The sequence below is a fragment of the Panulirus ornatus genome, chromosome 41 (genome assembly GCF_036320965.1).
Source record: "Panulirus ornatus isolate Po-2019 chromosome 41, ASM3632096v1, whole genome shotgun sequence".
Lineage (NCBI taxonomy): Eukaryota > Metazoa > Arthropoda > Malacostraca > Decapoda > Palinuridae > Panulirus > Panulirus ornatus.
Window position 1 is genome coordinate 16277224 of NC_092264.1, and position 25241 is coordinate 16302464.

The 25241-nt window shown below is 40.0% G+C and overlaps 1 protein-coding gene across 4 annotated transcripts in view; it reads right to left on the reverse strand.

Moving 5' to 3' along the window:
* The window catches only part of LOC139761715 (uncharacterized), a 119965-nt gene that overhangs the window by 19486 nt on the left and 75238 nt on the right, over positions 1 to 25241 (reverse strand). For 3 of the 4 annotated variants that reach the window (XM_071686095.1, XM_071686092.1, XM_071686093.1), the window contains 6 exons: positions 19297 to 23387; positions 13574 to 13672; positions 8965 to 9029; positions 3776 to 4072; positions 3395 to 3586; positions 1811 to 1925 (listed from right to left, as the gene is read on the reverse strand). In XM_071686095.1, the coding sequence (XP_071542196.1) occupies positions 1811 to 1925; positions 3395 to 3586; positions 3776 to 4072; positions 8965 to 9029; positions 13574 to 13672; positions 19297 to 23387 (4859 nt within the window). The remainder of the gene's footprint in view (positions 1 to 1810; positions 1926 to 3394; positions 3587 to 3775; positions 4073 to 8964; positions 9030 to 13573; positions 13673 to 19296; positions 23388 to 25241) is intronic. The other variant, XM_071686094.1, reaches the window with a different exon arrangement.

Sequence of the window (25241 nt, forward strand, 5' to 3'; positions counted from 1 at the left end):
GATCCAATTCACTCTATTCCTTGCCCTCCTTTCACCCTCCTGCATGTTCAGGCCCCGATCACACAAAATCTTTTTCACCCCATTTTTCCACTTCCAATTTGGTCTCCCACTTCTCCTCGTTCCCTCCACCTCCGACACATATATCCTCTTGGTCAATCTTTCCTCACTCATTCTCTCCATGTGCCCAAACCATTTCAAAACACCCTCTTCTGCTCTCTCAACCACGCTCTTTTTATTTCCACACATCTCTCTTACCCTTACGTTACTTACTCGATCAAACCACCTCACACCACACATTGTCCTCAAACATCTCATTTCCAGCACATCCACCCTCCTGCACACAACTCTATCCATAGCCCATGCCTCGCAACCATACAACATTGTTGGAACCACTATTCCTTCAAACATACCCATTTTTGCTTTCCGAGATAATGTTCTCGACTTCCACACATTCTTCAAAGCTCCCAGGATTTTCGCCCCCTTCCCCACCCTATGATCCACTTCCGCTTCCATGGTTCCATCCGCTGCTAGATCCACTCCCAGATATCTAAAACACTTTACTTCCTCCAGTTTTTCTCCATTCAAACTTACCTCCCAATTGACTTGACCCTCAACCCTTTTGTACCTAATAACCTTGCTCTTATTCACATTTACTCTTAACTTGTAAAATAATACAAACAATTAAAAACAGATTAACCTTCGCCTTGCGCTTTATGTTAGTAATAGCTCGGCCACCAAGCATGCTATTACTGACTCCCTCCCATACCCCAGTTCTAATTCCCCCAGTCCCCCTTGCCTTCCCTTCCCTACAATGTTCCCATACCGAACAGGTACAGTGCAAGGTTACAAGCAAAAGCAGACATGTCCATGGATCTTGTTGGTTGACAGTTGCCAATTATCTGGCAGGGAAAGAATTCTATCAAGACTCACAAATTTTGTAATCATTATGTATAAAGCTAAATAAAATACTTTTAAAATAGAACCAGATATAAAAAAGAAAGGGCAGAATGTCCTAAAAAGGACAAATCTAGCAACTCTGTCACACGCTGTGGATTTGGCCATATTGGCAGTAGTCAGTAACACTGTTCAGTATTATCGTCAACTTGATAGTGTTTGTTCTCTAACTTCTCTCTTACAGTCTGGTCTCTATAGTTAACTTACAACAGTACAAGACTACAACGGACCATGGTCCATGCCATGGAACCCCAAGACAAAGTTCTCAACACTGAGAAGTGCCTGTAGTGACGGACAGGGCAATAGCAAAACCTGCCCCATTCAAAACCATCTCAGGTGAAATTAAAAACTAAAAGGAAAAGAAAGTAGAAACTAATCAGCGTTCCACAAGTGTTTGTAGACCTGACCCCTAAAGGAATAAAGGTTGCACAAAGAGGGGAAAAACAAAAGGAAGATGTGGGTAACAGATTTACAATTTAATATGTCACATCACAAAGCAATCACTTAAAAACAAAAGCATGTAAAAAAAAAGAATTATGTAAAAGACTTAAAACAGTATCATTAATCAAAGATTACTGTAAATAATTATGCATGGGTGATGGTTGCATGTTCCTACTGAAAGTACCAGAAGGGCTCACTGACTCATATATCAGAGAGTTAAAAGTAATGAATTTTTGTATTAGTGTTAAAAGTAATGATTTTTTCATTTTGAAATTTATCGTATTGTATTTATTAATTCTCCATTTTTCAATAACACAAAAGCAAAACAAAGAATAAAGGGTTTACAAAAAAAAAAGGAGGGCCGGTACACTGTATCCACCTATACATAACAGAAGTTACAATAATGCATTCTTACCAGCAATAACGGATACCAATTTCTTTATTAGTGAATCCCTCCTCTCCATTACCCTCTCTTTTTCAGCCCATAGTTCTGCATCTTCCTGCTTGAGAATTTCACAAATTCTTGATCCCTGCAAAAGATCATTCCTTAATATCATAAAAAAAAGAAAAATAATAGTTTTTCCATAATCATCAGCGCCCTTAATTCACAAACCACTTTTGTTTCCCTCAGCTGGACCTTTTCTATCAGATATGTTTCTGCAAGTGAGATGACCAAGCTTAAAATTAATACATCTGGCTCACACATAAAGACAGGGTTACCTTCCAGGAGATCTGTTGTTATATGAGTCAATGAAACTGAAGTCATAAAGGGAAGTTATGCTCCTGACCAAAATTTCCCCAATTTAATTCTAATGTATAAACTTTACCAGAAACAACTGTGAAATCTAACTTTAAAGTATGAACTTTACGTGAAATGGTGACTACCCTCAACATACCACCCACTAACATGCTCTTATTTAGACTGATTCAAAAGCAGTCACCATATCTTTAGTAATTCAGGCAAAATGTAATGATACATACTGTGAATATTTAAGATGAGGTCTTAAGGTGATGGAGAGGGATGGGGTAGAGTGGGGGTTACTGGGAAGGAGTGGTAAGAGAATTAGGTTATTCTATGCTACCCTCTTAATTTTCTGATTCAGCATCTGTTTCAAATGGAGGAGGAGGAAAGTGCTACCTAGATCGTATGAAAAACATATCTAATGTTTGCCTGAAATTTCCTTGATTTAGAAATAACTATCTAATGTTAGCTTATAGCCACCCTTTTCCTTTCTCTCCAAATTTCTTTACAGGAAAATGAAGCATCTGCAAGCTTACTAGAGGACACTAAGGCATGTTCCTGATTGGGATCCATGTCATCAGTGATGGCAACAGCCTACAATTATTCATATACTTCTGCTAAGTCCTTATTTGTGAATCAGCCCATGGTTGGAGATATACTGATACTAATATGTCTTTTCTCCTCCTAAAGTTTTTCTGCCTCCAACTGCAAGAGTTCCTAACTGGTCAGATCCTTAAAATGTGACTCATCCAAGTCAGTCACATTTTGCTCTTCAATTTCTTCAAAGCCATTATTATCGGTAGGAGTGGCAAATTTCTGCTGGATCTGGGTCATTGTCTTCTTACTCAGTACCTAATAGGTTTAATTTCATCCCAATACTATATTACGTTCAGAGCAGACAACATACAGAAATTTAAGAAGTTGTATGACAGTAGAGAATGTTCAGCAGATGGGAATCCATGAGTGTAAAACTCTCTCCCTGTACAGTACAAATGGGTAATTACATATAAGTATTTACACACACAAACAAACACCCATGTGTCCATCATTTTCCCTTTGTGATCATTATGTATATTTGAATTTAACCATCAAAAGGTGTTTACAACTCAAAATTCATTGGTATATTCAGATCAAATACCAGCTAAGCTTATAAGTATGACAACCTTATGATTCCTGTGAACCAACAGGTATACTATACTGACTATCAAGGCTAAAACCAATAAGATTTTAGGTAAAAATAATTTTCACAAAACTTACTGCACTCAGGATGGTGATCTTTGGGAGGGCTGAACCTTCTGCCAGTACACGACTTGATGGGACTTTGGCAATAGAGTTCTGAAGATTAGCAAAAAGGTGGCGCATTATTCGTCTTCTCATCCTTTCCAGCTCATTGTGTACAAAAGAACTGCGTTCTTCTGGATTACCTTCTACATCAACAAATTTAACATCCTATGGAAGAAAACAATTCTAATTAATACAAAGTAGTAATAAAAGAAGAATTGACATGAATACATTTAATATCTTTCATATCCATATCTAACTTTTCTAAAGTAAACACCAAAATTGTATTACATTTGATTTCCAAATTCTTTCCACAAGATTTTTCTCTACATGAATGTAAGCATGAAGTTATCTCACCCTTTTCTTTACCCGAACAACATTTTTCCCGAGTCTTTCCTTGTTATTCTTTCCTGGAACTATATTGAATTTTGGTTTCTTTGGTATCTTGATACCAGAAGGTCCTGGCTTGGCTTCCTCTTCTGAGATAGCACTTAACTCCCCTTGAGCAAATGGCCGTAAATGAGCCAGGTGTGATGGGCATCGTGAAGATGACTCAGAGGAGGGATACTTACTGCTTTTTGCACTCTGCAGTTCATATACCTCTATTTCTGGTGGTTCATTCATGCTCTTTTCATGAAAATGTGCTCTATCATCCTGTACAATATGAAAAAACATTATTCAATGATTGTATTATCCCTCTAAAATAATCCCTAAAATACAAATTAGTTAGTCTTTGCAAAAATGTACGTTTTTCAGGGTGAAAGACCATTCCTCTACCACCAGCAAAGCTCTACAAGCATCAGAGAAAGCAACTGGTTGGTGGGGTGTCCAAACAGTTTATTTCCAAAACAAGGAGTATTAGTGATGTTTCATTCCCTTCAAACATCATAGAGCATATGAGGCAACAGATGATAGTTCAATGAACTAAACGACACAACAAAACAACCCATCCAAGTCTACATAGTCACAATGTGAAGGTTGGGGAGGACCTAGTAACTACTCACTTAAAATGACTGCTAGTGACTGTGCCACAAGCCCATTTTTGTTCATAATCAAAAAGCAGTTTTCCAAAAACTAATGATGGGAATTTTTCTTTAACCCTTCAACACCTACATTTCTCAGCTATGGCCTATGCCTTCTGAGCACATGAAAACATACCAATATGACCGAGGAAGGACTTACAAAAAATCTGAGGAAAACTATAAACAAAAACCCATGCCTTTTAACCCTTTACGGAAGGGTGAATTACAAATGCAATTCACGTTCCAGGACAAAAAGGGTTAAATTTTCTGCTTCTCAGTATAAAATGAAAGAGATGCATGTAATAGTAAAGGATATACATAAAAAAAAAAGTGAGATGACATACCTTAAATGCCTGTGATACAGCAATGGGTTAAACAAGTAGATTCTTCTATGGAAGAGCTGCTGGGTGAAGGAGAAAAAAGGAGGAGAGTAGAAGTACAGCTGGGGTTAACTTTCATGAAGTAGATTCAATAATGACACACTACTATTTATGAAAGAAATACATGTATAAGTAAAGGATGCATAGAAACAAGTAATGTAACAAATGGCCATAGTAAAGCAGTAAAGTTAACCAGTAATTTCCCCTAGCAAAGGTGGAAGGAAGGGTACAGTGGGAGAAGGCACAGCAAAGGGGAGATGAGCCTCAAGATATATATTGATTATCGGACACCACTTTCTATACGGAGTTACACAAACTGGCATTTATCTAAATATGTTTACACCTAAGAAAAGCTTCTAAAGAGAGATAGTCTTTGAAATAAGTACCTATAATGAAAAAAGCAACTCTTAGAAGCTATAAAAATTTAAAAAAATTGATGGGGGTTTAAAATGCTGCAAACATGAATACCCATATAATGACGCCTAGTGCCCCCTCCATAAACATCATATCATTCTTGGGGTTTCAAGGGTTAATAACGCCCTCATTCTGGATCACCCTCTTTTAATGGTGCCATTTTCAAATGCCAAATGATGAAAGTAAAGGTATTTGTCAAATACCAAACACTTTTTTTGCTAATCTCATCCAATGAGAGGTTTCTTAAAAAAGCTGAGGTTGAAATCTCTATTCTTATATCATTAGCTCTGGGAGACAGCCCAGATTAACAAATATCAACAGGCTTCCTAATTTGAATAAGAAAGTATCTTGCTGATAAAACCACAAAGAAGCCATGACAAACTAAAAATGATTCATTTTCATTTATTATACTTAGTCGCTGTCTCCCGCATCACCAGGGTAGCACAAGGAAACAGATGAAAGAATGGCCCAACCCACCCACATATACGTGTGTATACATAAACGCCCACACACGCACATATACATACCTATACATTTCAATGTATACATACATATATATAGACATACGCATATATACACATGTACATATCCAAACTTGCTGCCTTCATCCATTCCTGTCGCCACCACGCAGCACATGAAATGGCATCCCCCTTCCCCGCACGTGCGCGAGGTAGTGCTAGGAAAGGACAAAATGGCCACATTCTTTCACACTCAGTCTCTAGTTGTCATGTGTAATGCACCAAAATGTTCTATATAATTCTCTGAAACAAAAAAAATCTTTGAATCTTGACTGGATATGAAGGATAATATTCCTTTATTCCATAAAAGATTTATGTATACACATGTATATGTGGGTGGGTCGGGCCATTCTTTCGTCTGTTTCCTTGCACTACCTCCCTAATGTGGGAGACAGCGACTAAGTATAATAAGAAATTTTTTTTTTTTTTTTTTGCTTTGTCGCTGTCTCCCGCGTTTGCGAGGTAGCGCAAGGAAACAGACGAAAGAAATGGCCCAACCCACCCCATACACATGTATATACATACGTCCACACACGCAAATATACATACCTACACAGCTTTCCATGGTTTACCCCAGACGCTTCACATGCCCTGATTCAATCCACTGACAGCACGTCAACCCCGGTATACCACATCGCTCCAATTCACTCTATTCCTTGCCCTCCTTTCACCCTCCTGCATGTTCAGGCCCCGACCACACAAAATCTGTTTCACTCCATCTTTCCACCTCCAATTTGGTCTCCCTCTTCTCCTCGTTCCCTCCACCTCCGACACATATATCCTCTTGGTCAATCTTTCCTCACTCATTCTCTCCATGTGCCCAAACCATTTCAAAACACCCTCTTCTGCTCTCTCAACAACGCTCTTTTTATTTCCACACATCTCTCTTACCCTTACGTTACTTACTCGATCAAACCACCTCACACCACACATTGTCCTCAAACATCTCATTTCCAGCACATCCATCCTCCTGCGCACCACTCTATCCATAGCCCACGCCTCGCAACCATACAACATTGTTGGAACCACTATTCCTTCAAACATACCCATTTTTGCTTTCCGAGATAATGTTCTCGACTTCCACACATTCATCAAGGCTCCCAGAATTTTCGCCCCCTCCCCCACCCTATGATCCACTTCCGCTTCCATGGTTCCATCCGCTGCCAGATCCACTCCCAGATATCTAAAACACTTCACTTCCTCCAGTTTTTCTCCATTCAAACTCACCTCCCAATTGACTTGACCCTCAACCCTACTGTACCTAATAACCTTGCTCTTATTTACATTCACTCTTAACTTTCTTCTTTCACACACTTTACCAAACTCAGTCACCAGCTTCTGCAGTTTCTCACATGAATCAGCCACCAGCGCTGTATCATCAGCGAACAACAACTGACTCACTTCCCAAGCTCTCTCATCCCCAACAGACTTCATACTTGCCCCTCTTTCCAAAACTCTTGCATTTACCTCCCTAACAACCCCATCCATAAACAAATTAAACAATCATGGAGACATCACACACCCCTGCCGCAAACCTACATTCACTGAGAACCAATCACTTTCCTCTCTTCCTACACGTACACATGCCTTACATCCTCGATAAAAACTTTTCACTGCTTCTAACAACTTGCCTCCCACACCATATATTCTTAATACCTTCCACAAAGCATCTCTATCAACTCTATCATATGCCTTCTCCAGATCTATAAATGCTACATACAAATCCATTTGCTTTTCTAAGTATTTCTCACATACATTCTTCAAAGCAAACACCTGATCCACACATCCTCTACCACTTCTGAAACCACACTGCTCTTCCCCAATCTGATGCTCTGTACATGCCTTCACCCTCTCAATCAATACCCTCCCAAATGATTTACCAGGAATACTCAACAAACTTATACCTCTGTAATTTGAGCACTCACTCTTATCCCCTTTGCCTTTGTACAATGGCACTATGCACGCATTCCGCCAATCCTCAGGCACCTCACCATGAGTCATACATACATTAAATAACCTTACCAACCAGTCAACAATACAGTCACCCCCTTTTTTAATAAATTCCACTGCAATACCATCCAAACCTGCTGCCTTGCCGGCTTTCATCTTCCGCAAAGCTTTTACTACCTCTTCTCTGTTTACCAAATCATTTTCCCTAACCCTCTCACTTTGCACACCACCTCGACCAAAACACCCTATATCTGCCACTCTATCATCAAACATATTCAACAAACCTTCAAAATACTCAATCCATCTCCTTCTCACATCACCACTACTTGTTATCACCTCCCCATTTGCGCCCTTCACTGAAGTTCCCATTTGCTCCCTTGTCTTACGCACTTTAGTTACCTCCTTCCAGAACATCTTTTTATTCTCCCTAAAATTTAATGATACTCTCTCACCCCAACTCTCATAATAATATCAAAAAAGTTTAGCCTCCAGAGTCAAAAAAGCTTTCATGCTTAAATAATGAATTACCTAATTCTCCATCCTGATCCTAAAGTTATAAGAAAAGTTTTCATAAGTGTCAAACCCATAATAACCAACAAAGCTAACAGACTATATAAGAGATTTTAGTTGAGGGTACCACAAAATTTAGATTCTCCTGGTGGAACTCTGAACTCTACAATCATCCTTCAAGGAAGAACATGTGTTAGAAAATGTACAAAGATATCTTACAGCCCACAATGACTCAGTTAAGAAAATAATCTTCTGAGAATGACTCAGGCTGTGTTCTTAAAGGTGCCCCAATGGCATTGCAAGCATAAAAGACATTGAAAAGATATGTGAAGGAGCACCAAAAGCACAATCTGAGGCCTAAAACTGTTTCATGCATTTTCTAGTAAAATTTTGAGGTCTGAAACTGTTTCATTGTCTACAACTATGAGAAAATCAGTCAACCAGACTAGCCAAAGTGTGGGAGATAAATAGGCCTATGGACTGTAGCCTCAGACAGCCAGACGAGGTGAAGGAGATACAGTGCAGTTTGACTGCAGAAAAATTGAGAGATGGGGTTGAGAGATGAATCTTTAAAACCATTGTATCTTAAACCTGGGGTATATAAGGTTCCCTTTGTCTTTTGAAGAGACTGAGTAACATAAACAGCTAAATACATCCAATAATATAATGAAAGAATATAATGACAATTATATAAAATAAATGTCAATAAATCTCATATACGGTTTACAAATGAATATAATCAATGGCCTTACCCCAGTCTTAAGTAAGCGCTTCTTAGAACGAGGACACGGCCGTTCAAACTCAGGGTAAACATCATCTGAAATATCAAATATAAACAAAGTTATTAAAATTAATAGGTGCATTAAGGAAAATACCTAAGGAAAGGTCAGTGTCTATTAAGGGTAAGAAGGCTATGTTTGAAGGTAAAACAGTCCCCAGTAAGGAAATGAGTCTGTGGGGATGGGAAGTGGGCATATTAGAAAAGAACGTCTGAAAACAGGATGATCATGTAAGGAATGACAGTATAAAAGAGAAATGTGGTAGTAAGTACACTCTTATTGAGACAGCTGACCAAGATGTGTTGAAATGGTATTGACCTATGAAGAAGACGACTACAAATATCCATTTTTGAGAAGCAGGCATGGAAACTATGAAGTATATGGAAGGATGGAGTGGAAAAAGCTTTGAGTATTGAAGCATCAACATCCAGGAGGGTGAAAGGCATGCATGGGATAAAATTATCTGAATCAATGTAGTCTATAGGGGAGGCATATTGCCAATGGGATGAACCAAGGTATATAAAGAAGTCAAGGTAAACCTTGTAGGGTTTGAATGTGCTGGTTTCTAGTGTGGATGTGTACAAATGAGGCCATTGTTAACTGGAATTTTATGACCACGTACACAAAATCCTGAAGAAAAAGGATGGTTTGATAGATTTCATATTTTTAGACAGCCATATGGTCTTTGATACCATCACCTACAGAACACTAATGATCTAATGATGAAGCTATACATTTAAGTTGGAGTAAGAGAAGTTACATGGATAAAATCTATGTTGTCCTGTTTTTGTTAATTATATTTCATATTGTAGTGCTATGCGCTATAAACTGAGATGTAAAAAATATAAAAATACATCTTCAGACCGTTTGAGCTAGGAGAATGTGGTAACTCAGAGGAAGCATGTTGAGACTATCTTAAGTGCTGCTCAAATAGACAGCTACCTAACTGTAAGGGAACACAGAACATATGTTAAGTTAGCCTACTCAAGCTGGGTTTAGATGGTAAGTGGGGTTTTTCAGTGCTCAGTGCTGGGGCTATTAGTTAAAATTTCTGATCAACACAAACTGTTTTCCATACAAGGTAGAACCTTATTCAAATATACTTGTTGATGATCTTAAAATCATGTAAACAGCATAAAGCAACAGAGACTGCTTGATACTGCAAAGTGACCACGACAAGATGAAACTATGGTGGGAATAATAGCTTCTGAAATTCAATAATAGAAATTATTGAGTCATGAAGGTGGGTAGGGGTTCAAACAAGTCAGATGGTAAGTACCATATTAGCAGACATAAATTTCAAAAGCCATGTTGTTAGAGGAATCTAGGAGTTGATGTCATGCCAAACTTTCCATTAGAGACACACATGGAAGGACCATGAGAGAAACACACTACATGTTGGAAAAGTCATAACTGCCTTCAGGTATCTGAATAGTGACACTGGAAAAAGTCATAACTGCCTTCAGGTATATGGACAGTGATATTGGACAAAGTCATAAAACTAACTTCGGGTATATGGACAGTGATATTGGACAAAGTCATAACTGCCTTCAGGTATATAGACAGTGATATTGGACAAAGTCATAACTTTTTTTTTTTTTTTTTTGCTTTGTCGCTGTCTCCCACGTTTGCGAGGTAGCACAAGGAAACAGACGAAAGAAATGGCCCAACCCATCCCCATACACATGTATATACATACGTCCACACACGCAAATATACATACCTACACAGCTTTCCATGGTTTACCCCAGACGCTTCACATACCCTGATTCAATCCACTGACAGCACGTCAACCCCCGGTATACCACATCGATCCAATTCACTCTATTCCTTGCCCTCCTTTCACCCTCCTGCATGTTCAGGCCCCGATCACACAAAATCTTTTTCACTCCACCTTTCCACCTCCAATTTGGTCTCCCACTTCTCCTCGTTCCCTCCACCTCCGACACATATATCCTCTTGGTCAATCTTTCCTCACTCATTCTCTCCATGTGCCCAAACAATTTCAAAACACCCTCTTCTGCTCTCTCAACAACGCTCTTTTTATTTCCACACATCTCTCTTACCCTTACGTTACTTACTTGATCAAACCACCTCACACCACACATTGTCCTCAAACATCTCATTTCCAGCACATCCATCCTTCTGCGCACAACTCTATCCATAGCCCACGCCTCACAACCATACAACATTGTTGGAACCACTATTCCTTCAAACATACCCATTTTTGCTTTACGAGATAATGTTTTCGACTTCCACACATTCTTCAAGGCTCCCAGGATTTTCGCCCCCTCCCCCACCCTATGATCCACTTCCGCTTCCATGGTTCCATCCGCTGCCAGATCCACTCCCAGATATCTAAAACACATTACTTCCTCCAGTTTTTCTCCATTCAAACTTACCTCCCAATTGACTTGACCCTCAACCCTACTTTACATAATAACCTTGCTCTTATTCACATTTACTCTTAACTTTCTTCTTTCACACACTTTACCAAACTCAGTCACCAGCTTCTGCAGTTTCTCACATGAATCAGCCACCAGCGCTGTATCATCAGCGAACAACAACTGACTCACTTCCCAAGCTCTCATCCACAACAGACTTCATACTTGCCCCTCTTTCCAAAACTCTTGCATTTACCTCCCTAACAACCCCATCCACAAACAAATTAAACAACCATGGAGACATCACACACCCCTGCTGCAAACCTACATTCACTGAGAACCAATCACTTTCCTCTCTTCCTACACATACACATGCCTTACATCCTCGATAAAAACTTTTCACTGCTTCTAACAACTTGCCTCCCACACCATATATTCTTAATACCTTCCACAAAGCATCTCTATCAACTCTATCATATGCCTTCTCCAGATCCATAAATGCTACATACTAATCCATTTGCTTTTCTAAGTATTTCTCACATACATTCTTCAAAGCAAACACCTGATCCACACATCCTCTACCACTTCTGAAACCACACTGCTCTTCCCCAATCTGATGCTCTGTACATGCCTTCACCCTCTCAATCAATACCCTCCCATATAATTTACCAGGAATACTCAACAAACTTATACCTCTGTAATTTGAGCACTCACTCTTATCCCCTTTGCCTTTGTACAATGGCACTATGCACGCATTCCGCCAATCCTCAGGCACCTCACCATGAGTCATTCATACATTAAATAACCTTACCAACCAGTCAATAATACAGTCACCCCCTTTTTTAATAAATTCCACTGCAATACCATCCAAACCTGCTGCCTTGCCGGCTTTCATCTTCCGCAAAGCTTTTACTACCTCTTCTCTGTTTACCAAATCATTTTCCCTAACCCTCTCACTTTCCACACCACCTCGACCAAAACACCCTATATCTGCCACTCTATCATCAAACACATTCAACAAACCTTCAAAATACTCACTCCATCTCCTTCTCACATCACCACTACTTGTTATCACCTCCCCATTTGCGCCCTTCACTGAAGTTCCCATTTGCTCCCTTGTCTTACGCACTTTATTTACCTCCTTCCAGAACATCTTTTTATTCTCCCTAAAATTTAATGATACTCTCTCACCCCAACTCTCATTTGCCCTCTTTTTCACCTCTTGCACCTTTCTCTTGACCTCATGTCTCTTTCTTTTATACATCTCCCACTCAATTGCATTTTTTCCCTGCAAAAATCGTCCAAATGCCTCTCTCTTCGCTTTCACTAATAATCTTACTTCTTCATCCCACCACTCACTACCCTTTCTAATCAACCCACCTCCCACTCTTCTCATGCCACAAGCATCTTTTGCGCAATCCATCACTGATTCCCTAAATACATCCCATTCCTCCCCCACTCCCCTTACTTCCATTGTTCTCACCTTTTTCCATTCTGTACTCAGTCTCTCCTGGTACTTCCTCACACAAGTCTCCTTCCCAAGCTCACTTACTCTCACCACCCTCTTCACCCCAACATTCACTGCTTTCAGGTATATGGACAGTGATATGTTGAAAAAAATAGACAAAATATGCATATGTAGTTCACTAGAATATGCAGTAGGAGTTTTGTCCTCTCACTTGAAGAGCAGAGAATTGCTGAAAATCTCCTAAAGGTATGTATCAAGAATGGGGCTAAAGATGAATGAAATAAGCTAAAATGGGGGAGAGGAGGGCTGCCCTCAATCTACCCATACTGCATGAAAAAAGAATCAGGAAGAAGAAAAGATAATTATGTATAAATTTCCAAGAGGCTATGATGATGCTAACACAGAAAATGGAAAAGGTTATAGAAAAGGGTCGAGAACAAAAGGGGAAAAGTTATGGAGTCATACCTTAAGTTAAAATAAAAAGGAAAGTAAATGCAATCACTACAGGAGAATTCAAAGACCTCAATGATAAGAATACTTAGGAAGAAGGCAGAGGCTCACATTTAAAGCTCCCTCTATGTATGCATGAATAGGTAATGACAAGTTGGTAACAGCAGTATATCTTTCCAAACATGGGTAAGAATGTCTAAATAAATATGGCAGAGTAACATAAGTAGTACAAAATCACATAAGATAGAAAGGATGAATATATAGCAGGGCATGAACATACCAATTTTCCTTTTATATTTGGCTTCAGCAGCGACTGACGGCAGAGCTAGCAGGCGCTTTGCTACATCTCCAGGGGTGGCGGACTGAGTTACTTTTTTATCTGGAAAATATGTAATACTGTAACAAAAAAGGTGATCTGCAACAGGTGATCTGCATTTTGTTTTCAATGTATCAAAAAGGTAGACCACATAACATATGATTTACAACTTTATCATCTAAACATGTTTTATGCAAAATCATTTTACTATGCAAGAAAATCTATTAATAACCATTTATCACAATTTGAGAAACACAAACAAACAAACTGAAAAACACAGGTATGTAAACTTATGCACAAACAGTAATTTCTAAGTTGCATTTAAGAAATTAATACATATATAATAGGAACTGTTGAAACAGACTTTTCAAAGAGGTAGATTCAGGTGAATTTACTATATCTGGACATATCTCAATCCCAGAGATGTATTCAACTACCTCACATGATCAATCAAAATATGGTCTAGATTTTTCACGACCAACCTTTCACTGCTCTAGGCATGTTATGTAGCACCTGCTCTGCACATCACTATATGTCATATTGGCTTCCATCATCACTTGAAATCCCAGCTGATGTTTACTTCTACCAGGTGCCCATAGATGTCACTAGCACAAGCAGCAGCAGCATGCAAAGAAGTATACATGGGCCAGACCAGCAAAACTGCATCTGAGAGATGCTATTGGCATCATCACTCTGTATGCAGGGATGACCACAAAAACACGATCGCTAAACACTGTCGTGAAAACATGCACCCTGTAGACCTTAACAACTCAGTGATACTGTACCCCTCTTCAGATTATGGTAACCATAACATCATTGAATCTGTCTTAATTGCTAATACTAAGAACTTTAATTTGTCCCCAGGCAACTTTAAAGCCCATCCTATTATCAACCAAATCAATATGAAGAATTATCAAGAAACAAAAACATAAGAAAAATATTCAAACACACATTTTGTTATCCAGGCCAAACCCTGCCATGCAACTCAACCCCTTTAACCACATGGCACCCCTCACTCTCTCTTTAACTGTCACTGTCAGTCACTCCAGTGTGTTGTCTAGAATGGCAGAGGTCAGACATGATTTTTGTTGTGGTGTTGGGATTTCAAAAATTTGTGAATTATTGACACCTAATAAGGCAGACTGTCTCTATGAAACAAGTTGTGCCACACGTATAGAAAAATTACATGTTAAATAAAATTATATGAACTACTGAATTGCGATTTCACCTTCATAACAATCATCATGGACTGAACCAGGACATGTGAAGCATCTGGGGTAAACCATGGAAAGTTTTATGGGGCCTGGATGTGAAAGGGAGCTGTGATTCGGTGCATTAGACATGACAGCTAGAGACTGAGTGTGAATGAATGTGGCCTTTTTTGTCTTCTTCCTGGCAGGGTGGCGACAGGAATGGATGAAGGCAGCAAGTATGAATATGTACATGCGTATATATGTATATGTCTGGGTATGTATATGTATGTATACGTTGAAATGTATAGGTATGTATATGTGTGTGTGTGCGGGCATTTATGTATATATATGTGCATGTGGGTGGGTTGGGCCATTCTTTCATCTGTTTCTACGCGACCTCGCTGATGTGGGAGATGGTGATTAAGTATAACAAATAAATTTCATGTGTGGCGGGGTGGCAATGGGAATGGATGAAGGCAGCAAGTATGAATATGTACATGTGTATATATGTATATGTCTGTGTATGTATATGTATGAATATAATGAAATGTATAGGTATGTATATGTGCGTGTGTGGGTGTTTATGTATATACATGTGTATGTGGGTGGGTTGGGCCATTCTTTCGTCTGTTTCCTTGCGCTACCTTGCTGATGTGGGAGATGGTGATTAAGTATAAAAAAATAATTTACTTATTCATTTATCATACTTAATTGCAGTTTCCCACATCAGCAAGGCAGCGCAAGGAAACAGATGAAGAACAGCCCAACCACTCATGTACACATGTATGTACATAAACGCCCATACACGCACACATACATACATATACATATAAATGTATACATACATATACATATATACACATGTACATATTTATACTTGCTGCCTTTATCCATTCCCACACTACCCTGCCAAACAGGAAACGGTTCTAGTTCCTTAATTTGGGAAGGACCATGACCGGGACCATCACTCCATCTTGAACCAATGATTGGGACTGTCAGGAAAACCATGGAGAGGCCTGTGGGTCCTGAATGTGGAGAGGGAGCTGTGGTTTCGGTGCACTACACATGACAGTTAGAGACTGAGTGTGAGTGAATGCAGTCTTTCTTGTCTGTTTTCATGGAGCTACCTCCCTGACACAGAGAGTGGTGATGCTGTTTCCGGTGGGGTGGGATGGTGCCATGAATGGATGAAGGCAAGCAAACATGAAAATGTACATGTGCACATATGTATATGTCTGTGTGTATGTATGTACATGTATATGTGCATACATATACATACACAGACACACACATATATACACATGTACATATTCATATTTGCTGCCTTTACCCATTCCCACACTACCCTGCCAAACAGGAAACAGTTCTAGTTTCTTTGTTTGGGAAGGGCCATGACCAGGACCATCGTTCCATCTTGAGCCAAAGATTGGGACTGTCAGGAAAACCATGGAAAGGTTTGTGGGTCCTGAATGTGGAAAGGGAGCTGTGGTTTCGGTGCATTACACATGACAGTTAGAGACTGAGTGTGAGTGAATGCAGTCTTTCTTGTCTGTTTTCATGGAGCTACATCCCTGACACAGAGGGTGGTGATGCTGTTTCCTGTGGGGTGGGATGGTGCCACGAATGGGTGAAGGCAAGCAAATATAAAAATGTACATGTGCACATATGTATATGTCTTTGTGTATGTATATGTATGTACATGTGTAATGTTGATACGTATAAGTACATGTTAGTATATATGGGTGTATATGAGTGGATAGGTCTATCCTCATCTGTTTCTTGCTGTTATCTTGCTGATGTGGGAAATGGCGATCAAGTATAGTAAATAATGATAATATTCTTTTTTCATAAATAATTGCCATTTCCTGCATTAGCAAGGAAGCGCTAAGACCAAAGGACTAAGCCTTAGATGGAACATCCTCACTTGACCCCCTTTCCTGTTCCTTCTTTTGGAAAACTAAAGACTGGAGGGGATGATTTCTAGCCCCCCACTCCCTCACCTTTCACAACATGCTGGGAATATGTGGGAAGGATTTCTTTCCCCCTATTCTCACAGATAGATCATAATAATAATAATAATTTTTTTTTTTTCGCTGTCTCCCGCGTTTGCGAGGTAGCGCAAGGAAACAGACGAAAGAAATGGCCTAACCCACCCCCATACACATGTATATACATACGTCCACACACGCAAATATACATACCTACACAGCTCTCCATGGTTTACCCCAGACGCTTCACATGCCCTGATTCAATCCACTGACAGCACGTCAACCCGGGTATACCACATCGATCCAATTCACTCTATTCCTTGCCCTCCTTTCACCCTCCTGCATGTTCAGGCCCCGATCACACAAAATCTTTTTCACTCCATCTTTCCACCTCCAATTTGGTCTCCCTCTTCTCCTCGTTCCCTCCACCTCCGACACATATATCCTCTGGGTCAACCTTTCCTCACTCATTCTCTCCATGTGCCCAAACCATTTCAAAACACCCTCTTCTGCTCTCTCAACCACGCTCTTTTTACTTCCACACATCTCTCTTACTCTTACGTTACTTACTCGATCAAACCACCTCACACCACACATTGTCCTCAAACATCTCATTTCCAGCACATCCATCCTCCTGCGCACCACTCTATCCATAGCCCACGCCTCGCAACCATACAACATTGTTGGAACCACTATTCCTTCAAACATACCCATTTTTGCTTTCCGAGATAATGTTCTCGACTTCCACACATTCTTCAAGGCTCCCAGAATTTTCGCCCCCTCCCCCACCCTATGATCCACTTCCGCTTCCATGATTCCATCCGCTGCCAGATCCACTCCCAGATATCTAAAACACTTTACTTCCTTCAGTTTTTCTCCATTCAAACTCACCTCCCAATTGACTTGACCCTCAACCCTACTGTACCTAACAACCTTGCTCTTATTCACATTTACTCTTAACTTTCTTCTTTCACACACTTTACCAAACTCAGTCACCAGCTTCTGCAGTTTCTCACATGAATCAGCCACCAGCGCTGTATCATCAGCGAACAACAACTGACTCACTTCCCAAGCTCTCTCATCCCCAACAGACTTCATACTTGCCCCTCTTTCCAAAACTCTTGCATTAACCTCCCTAACAACCCCATCCATAAACAAATAATAATAATAATAATTTTTTTTTTTTTTTTTTTTATACTTTGTCGCTGTCTCCCGCGTTTGCGAGGTAGCGCAAGGAAACAGACGAAAGAAATGGCCCAACTCCCCCCCCCCATACACATGTATATACATACGTCCACACATGCAAATATACATACCTACACAGCTTTCCATGGTTTACCCCAGACGCTTCACATGCCTTGATTCAATCCACTGCCAGCATGTCAGCCCCGGTATACCATATCGCTCCAATTCACTCTATTCCTTGCCCTCCTTTCACCCTCCTGCATGTTCAGGCCGCGATCACACAAAATCTTTTTCACTCCATCTTTCCAACTCCAATTTGGTCTCCCTCTTCTCCTCGTTCCCTCCACCTCCGACACATATATCCTCTTGGTCAATCTTTCCTCACTCATCCTCTCCATGTGCCCAAACCACTTCAAAACACCCTCTTCTGCTCTCTCAACCACGCTCTTTTTATTTCCACACATCTCTCTTACCCTTACGTTACTTGATCAAACGACCTCACACCACACATTGTCCTCAAACATCTCATTTCCAGCACATCCATCCTCCTGCACACAACTCTATCCATAGCCCACGCCTCGCAACCATACAACATTGTTGGAACCACTATTCCTTCAAACATACCCATTTTTGCTTTCCAAGATAATGTTCTCGACTTCCACACATTCTTCAAGGCCCCCAGAATTTTCGCCCCCTCCCCCACCCTATGATCCACTTCCGCTTTCATGGTTCCATCCGCTGCCAGATCCACTCCCAGATATCTAAAACACTTCACTTCCTCCAGTTTTTCTCCATTCAAACTCACCTCCCAATTGACTTGACCCTCAACCCTACTGTACCTAATAACCTTGCTCTTATTCACATTTACTCTTAACTTTCTTCTTCCACACACTTTACCAAACTCAGTCACCAGCTTCTGCAGTTTCTCACATGAATCAGCCACCAGCGCTGTGTCATCAGCGAACAACAACTGACTCACTTCCCAAGCTCTCTCATCCCCAACAGACTTCATACTTGCCCCTCTTTCCAAAACTCTTGCATTTACCTCCCTAACAACCCCATCCATAAACAAATTAAACAACCATGGAGACATCACACACCCCTGCCGCAAACCTACATTCACTGAGAACCAATCACTTTCTTCCCTTCCTACACGTACACATGCCTTACATAATAATAATAATAATAATAATAATAATAAAAATAATAATAATAATAATAATAATAAAAAAGATACATAAAACATTTATTGTAACTGTGTTTTGGAAACAAATCAATTCTTTTTTTGTCTTCAAGAAAAATATGTAAAATAATTACATACCTGGAAAAGCGTCATTCATCATCTGTTTCCTGAAAAATGTCGATACTGGCAGATTCGTATCGTAGTCACCTACAATGTCAACATCTTCAATTTCATCTTGAATATTCAGTCCTTGAGCTACTTCACTGCTTTCAGATACGAAATCCTCAACCTCTTTTTCTATATCTCGTCCTTCTAACCCTTTGCGATTTGAAGGACTACCTGGTTTTTGAAGTTTATCTGGTGCATCAACTTTGGGAATAGGGCAAGATTCACTACTGCTTAAAATTTTCACCTCACTGTTAGACACAGACTTTAATACCACAGGAGTACTTTTCTCAGTACTACTCAACTCACTTGATGGAACACTTGACACCTCCTCACTCTTTGACTGCAAATCCAGTTTGGAACACTGAAAATCCTTTGATATAATGGGGGAGACTTGTGAAATCAAATCAGAATTGGTTCTTATTTTTTCTGGATCCACATGTGAAGAGTCTTGTAAAGACTCTTTGACTTGTGGTTTATCTGACTGAGATGTGTCACAAACTACAGACCCTGGCACTGATGAGCACTTAACAAATGGCGATAAAGTGTCTGATGCTTTTGCTTTACTCTCCTTAGTAACAGATAAATCTTGCAGCAAAAGAGTTTCTGAAAAACTTGAAGTGGTCTGCGTAGATTCCTGATGAATGGTACAAGAATGATCCAGGGGTAATGGCTGAGATCTACGGGTTACAGATTGATTACATGCTGATGATTCTATCGATTCTTTTTCCTTCCACTGAGGGGCACTATGTCCTAAACATATAAAATCCCCAGCTACAGTGCAGCTACACCCATTACCATCTTGCATTTTTGATTTTAGTGCTGGTGGACAACATTTTTCATTGGCACTCCCAGTATCTGTCTTCCCTGATGATGTGCGATGAGAGGAATTCTCTGCAGTATAACTTATTTCTCTCATCTTCTGGATTGGAACCTTTTCACCAATACCTATCATTTCTCCTCCATCTCCTCTTTTCTTGGATGCCAATTTCACTAAAAAGTCTCCAGTCATATCATATGTGTATGAGGAAAGCTCTCCAGTGCTTTCCCTAATGAAATATTTGATAGCATTAACCTGGAAAAGCATAGCATCAGGGGTGGTTGACGAACTCATAACAGCTGACACAACAGAACCAAGAATAAGTACTGGTAGAGGATGATCTCCATCTCTATACACATAACCTCTTCTAGCTAAACCATACAGCATGGAAGTTGAGCTGCCATTTTTCACACTAAGTGTAACTGGAGATTGTGTTTTTAATGACATTCGATAAATATTCATTAAAACATTTTTTCTAATGGTGCCAAGAAGCCACTCCAACTTAACACTTTTAAAATTTAAAGAAAGATCAACTGCACTCCAATGGTATCCACCTTTTTTTATTGGAACACATTTACTCCCTACTTCTTCAACTTCCTCAATACCCTTTCGTTCATGTTCTACAACACGGCTTTCATTTTGGGCTGGTAATTTACATGAAATTTTAATAAGTTTGGCTTCAGGTAAGCTGCTCTCTTCACCATCACGCAATGCTACTTTTGACTCCAAAGCTTTACTGTGAGCACCTGAAGACCAAGTATCTCCACTTTTAAGCATGTCTCTGTGAGTACTTTGAAGTAAAGCATTCAGCTGCATTGCATTTAAGGATGTCTTGACAATAACAGCATCCCCTGGTGAATTTGCTGAATTAAGCGTGCTTGATTTAGTGATATCACTTGCAAACACTGTGTCACAGTCTTTTTGAGGTGACTGTGTTTTACTAGATATTGTACTTGAAATAGTTATTACAGAAGAAACAACATTAGTTTCAGCTTTCCCACCACTAGAAACTGGAGGTGCTGGCATTATCAGTAATGATGGAGAAGTGCAAGAACGGCTTGAGTTTGATTCAGCTCTTGAAAATGTTGATTCAGATGCAGTTCTCACTCGAGTAATAGTAAGACTGTTTGTTGCTGGTCCTATCACCACAACATCATCAGAGTCATCTTGAACAGTGGTGTCTTTCTCAGTTTCTTGGGATGCATTATTAGTTTCAGTCTTCCCCAGTGATGAAATTTCATCAGTGCAAGACTTACTAGGTAAAGTTCCTGCATTTTTCAAGGGTACAAGCAAAGTTCCTGTACAAGGTGATGCAAATGATGGAGAATCATTGATTACTGTAGGTCTTGGAACAAGCAATTTTGATTTCTGCTCAACAAATGGTGGTGGTCTTGTGATAATGTTCCCCAAGTTACCTAACATTGAAGAAGGCACAACCAACATCTTTTTCTCATTTTCACTAGGTCCACTTGTAACTGCCACATTAGTAGCATGGGCATCACTAGTCTCAGCAGAAGCTGGAAAAAAAATCATTTTATTGCTGTCCTGACTTGATGGAACAAGAAACATCTTCATCTTACTAGTGTCTAGTCCTCCATTACTTCCATGGATGGTGGGTAGAAGCATCATTCGTGGTGATGATCCTCCACTAACAGTTGGCATAAATATCATTTTTGAAACACATCCAGAACTTACTGGAATATACAACATTTTCGAATTGGGTGCTGATGAAACTGATAAATTTTGATTAACTATCGTATTGTTACCCTCTTCAGCAGCAGTCTGTGTAGAAGTACGCAACGCTGTATTTCCTGGCATGGCTGGTGATATAACTCTCCTGTTCTGACCTGGACATTCATTTATCTTTGGTATATTGTTACTTGACTCTTCTTTCACTGAAACACCACTTTCAGGTATGGATAACACAAAAGCAGGAGATTCTGGAGTTATTTTTGGAGGAAGTATGGCTAATTTTCCAGAAGTACCAGGTCCTGACATAAGTGGCTGTGATGAGGTTTTTGGGGAAAATGTTGTTGTTGCTAAGGTTTGGCTCACTAACGGGAGTGAATTCTCACCAGTAGAATCACTGAACACTCGGGCACTGCTTGGATTCAACTTGAAAGTTTTCATGCCTGGGGTAGAAGTTATGACAGCAGATAATGTAGTAGTAGTCTTTGTTAAAGTACTGAAAGCAGCTGGCCCACAGTTAAGCTGCTGCTGAAGTTCAGATCTGACCCCACTTTTTGATACACTCTGGGTTTTCATAAAATCTTTTCTTTGTGATATTTCACTGTGAAGTTCATCTACAGAACCTGTAGAAGCTGGAACTGGTATATTATCAAACTCTTCCTTAAATGAGGTACTACTTACAGGTCTGGATACATCACGAGTAGTAGAATCTGAAGTTACTATCGGTGATGTTATGTTTAACTTTCCAGAAGTACAAGATCTTGACATAACTGGCTGTGATGAACTTCCTGTAGAAAGTGATGCTGTCAGACTTGGGCTCATTAAAGTCAGTGAGGTCTCTACCGAAGAATCACCAAACACTCGGCTACTGGATGGATTCAGTTTAATTGCTTTCATGCCAACATTAGATGTCACTAAAGCTGATACTGAACCAGATGTCTTAGTTACAGTGCTAAAAGCAGATGATCCACAGTAAAGCTGTTGAAGTTCAGACCTAACTCCACTTACTGGTACAATGTCTTCAGTTTTCAAAGCTTCCTTTCTTTGAGTAACTTCAGTATCAAGCTCATCTAAAGAACATGTAGAAATTGGAACTAGGTCAGGAATGGCCTTTGATGAAGAGGATGTTTTTCTAGTTAGTGACGACGAATTTTCAAATGAGGGAATCGTAACCACTGAATCATCACATACTCTTTCTGGGGATCCAATAAACTCAGCCATATTAGAATCTGAAGCACTATGTACACTTGCTATTAAGGGAAGACTGCCTTCCCATGCTCCACTATCTCTCTCTTGAGAAGCAGCATCAGCAAGTCCAGGCACTTCATCTTCTGAAGGTAAAATAACAACATCAGGCCTATCCTCCTTTGGTTGTTCCTTTTGCTTCTCCTCCTCTTCTAGGTCAATAACTTGCGGTGCAATTGATGAGACCTTTTGTACTGTACCCACCTTCGTCTTTTGTTCAGGATACTTTGAAGTCTTGACAGGACCTTTCTTCTGAACTACCCCAACAATTTCCCACTTGTTATTCAAATCACATCGAATCATGACAAACCTGAAAATTTACCACTTATCAGAAAATATAATGCTTCATTTTGAACACACAATAATTTTTTTTTTTTTTTTTTTTTTTAAACTATTCGCCATTTCCCGCATTAGCGAGGTAGCGTTAAGAACAGAGGACTGGGCCTTTTTTGGAATATCCTCACCTGGCCCCCCTCTGTTCCTTCTTTTGGAAAATTAAAAAAAAAAAAAAAAAAAAAGAGAGGGGAGGATTTCCAGCCCCCTGCTCCCTCCCCTTTTAGTCGCCTTCTACAACACGCAGGGAATACGTGAGAAGTATTCTTAATCCCCTATCCCCAGGGATACACAATAAATATATATATATATAGAAGAGAGGAAAGTGATTGGTTCTCAGTGAATGTAGGTTTGCGGCAGGGGTGTGTGATGTCTCCATGGTTGTTTAATTTGTTTATGGATGGGGTTGTTAGGGAGGTGAATGCAAGAGTTTTGGAAAGAGGGGCAAGTATGAAGTCTGTTGGGGATAAGAGAGCTTGGGAAGTGAGTCAGTTGTTGTTCGCTGATGATACAGTGCTGGTGGCTGATTCATGTGAGAAACTGCAGAAGCTGGTGACTGAGTTTGGTAAAGTGTGTGAAAGAAGAAAGTTAAGAGTAAATGTGAATAAGAGCAAGGTTATTAGGTACAGTAGGGTTGAGGGTCAATTCAATTGGGAGGTGAGTTTGAATGGAGAAAAACTGGAGGAAGTGAAGTGTTTTAGATATCTGGGAGTGGATCTGGCAGCGGATGGAACCATGGAAGCGGAAGTGGATCATAGGGTGGGGGAGGGGGCGAAAATTCTGGGAGCCTTGAAGAATGTGTGGAAGTCGAGAACATTATCTCGGAAAGCAAAAATGGGTATGTTTGAAGGAATAGTGGTTCCAACAATGTTGTATGGTTGCGAGGCGTGGACTATGGATAGAGTTGTGCGCAGGAGGATGGATGTGCTGGAAATGAGATGTTTGAGGACAATGTGTGGTGTGAGGTGGTTTGATCGAGTAAGTAACGTAAGGGTAAGAGAGATGTGTGGAAATAAAAAGAGCGTGGTTGAGAGAGCAGAAGAGGGTGTTTTGAAATGGTTTGGTCACATGGAGAGAATGAGTGAGGAAAGATTGACCAAGAGGATATATGTGTCGGAGGTGGAGGGAACGAGGAGAAGAGGGAGACCAAATTGGAGGTGGAAAGATGGAGTGAAAAAGATTTTGAGTGATCGGGGCCTGAACATGCAGGAGGGTGAAAGGAGGGCAAAGAATAGAGTGAATTGGAGCGATGTGGTATACCGGGGTTGACGTGCTGTCAGTGGATTGCATCAAGGCATGTGTATGGGGGGGGGTTGGGCCATTTCTTTCGTCTGTTTCCTTGCGCTACCTCGCAAATGCGGGAGACAGCGACAAAGCAAAAAAGAAAAGAAAAAAAAATATATATATATAAATATATATATATATATATATATATATATATATATATATATATATATATATATATATATATATATTTTTTTTTTTTTTTTTTTTTTTTTATACTTTGTCGCTGTCTCCCGCGTTTGCGAGGTAGCGCAAGGAAACAGACGAAAGAAATGGCCCAACCCCCCCCCATACACATGTACATACACACGTCCACACACGCAAATATACATACCTACACAGCTTTCCATGGTTTACCCCAGACGCTTCACATGCCTTGATTCAATCCACTGACAGCACGTCAACCCCTGTATACCACATCGCTCCAATTCACTCTATTCCTTGCCCTCCTTTCACCCTCCTGCATGTTCAGGCCCCGATCACACAAAATCTTTTTCACTCCATCTTTCCACCTCCAATTTGGTCTCCCTCTTCTCCTCGTTCCCTC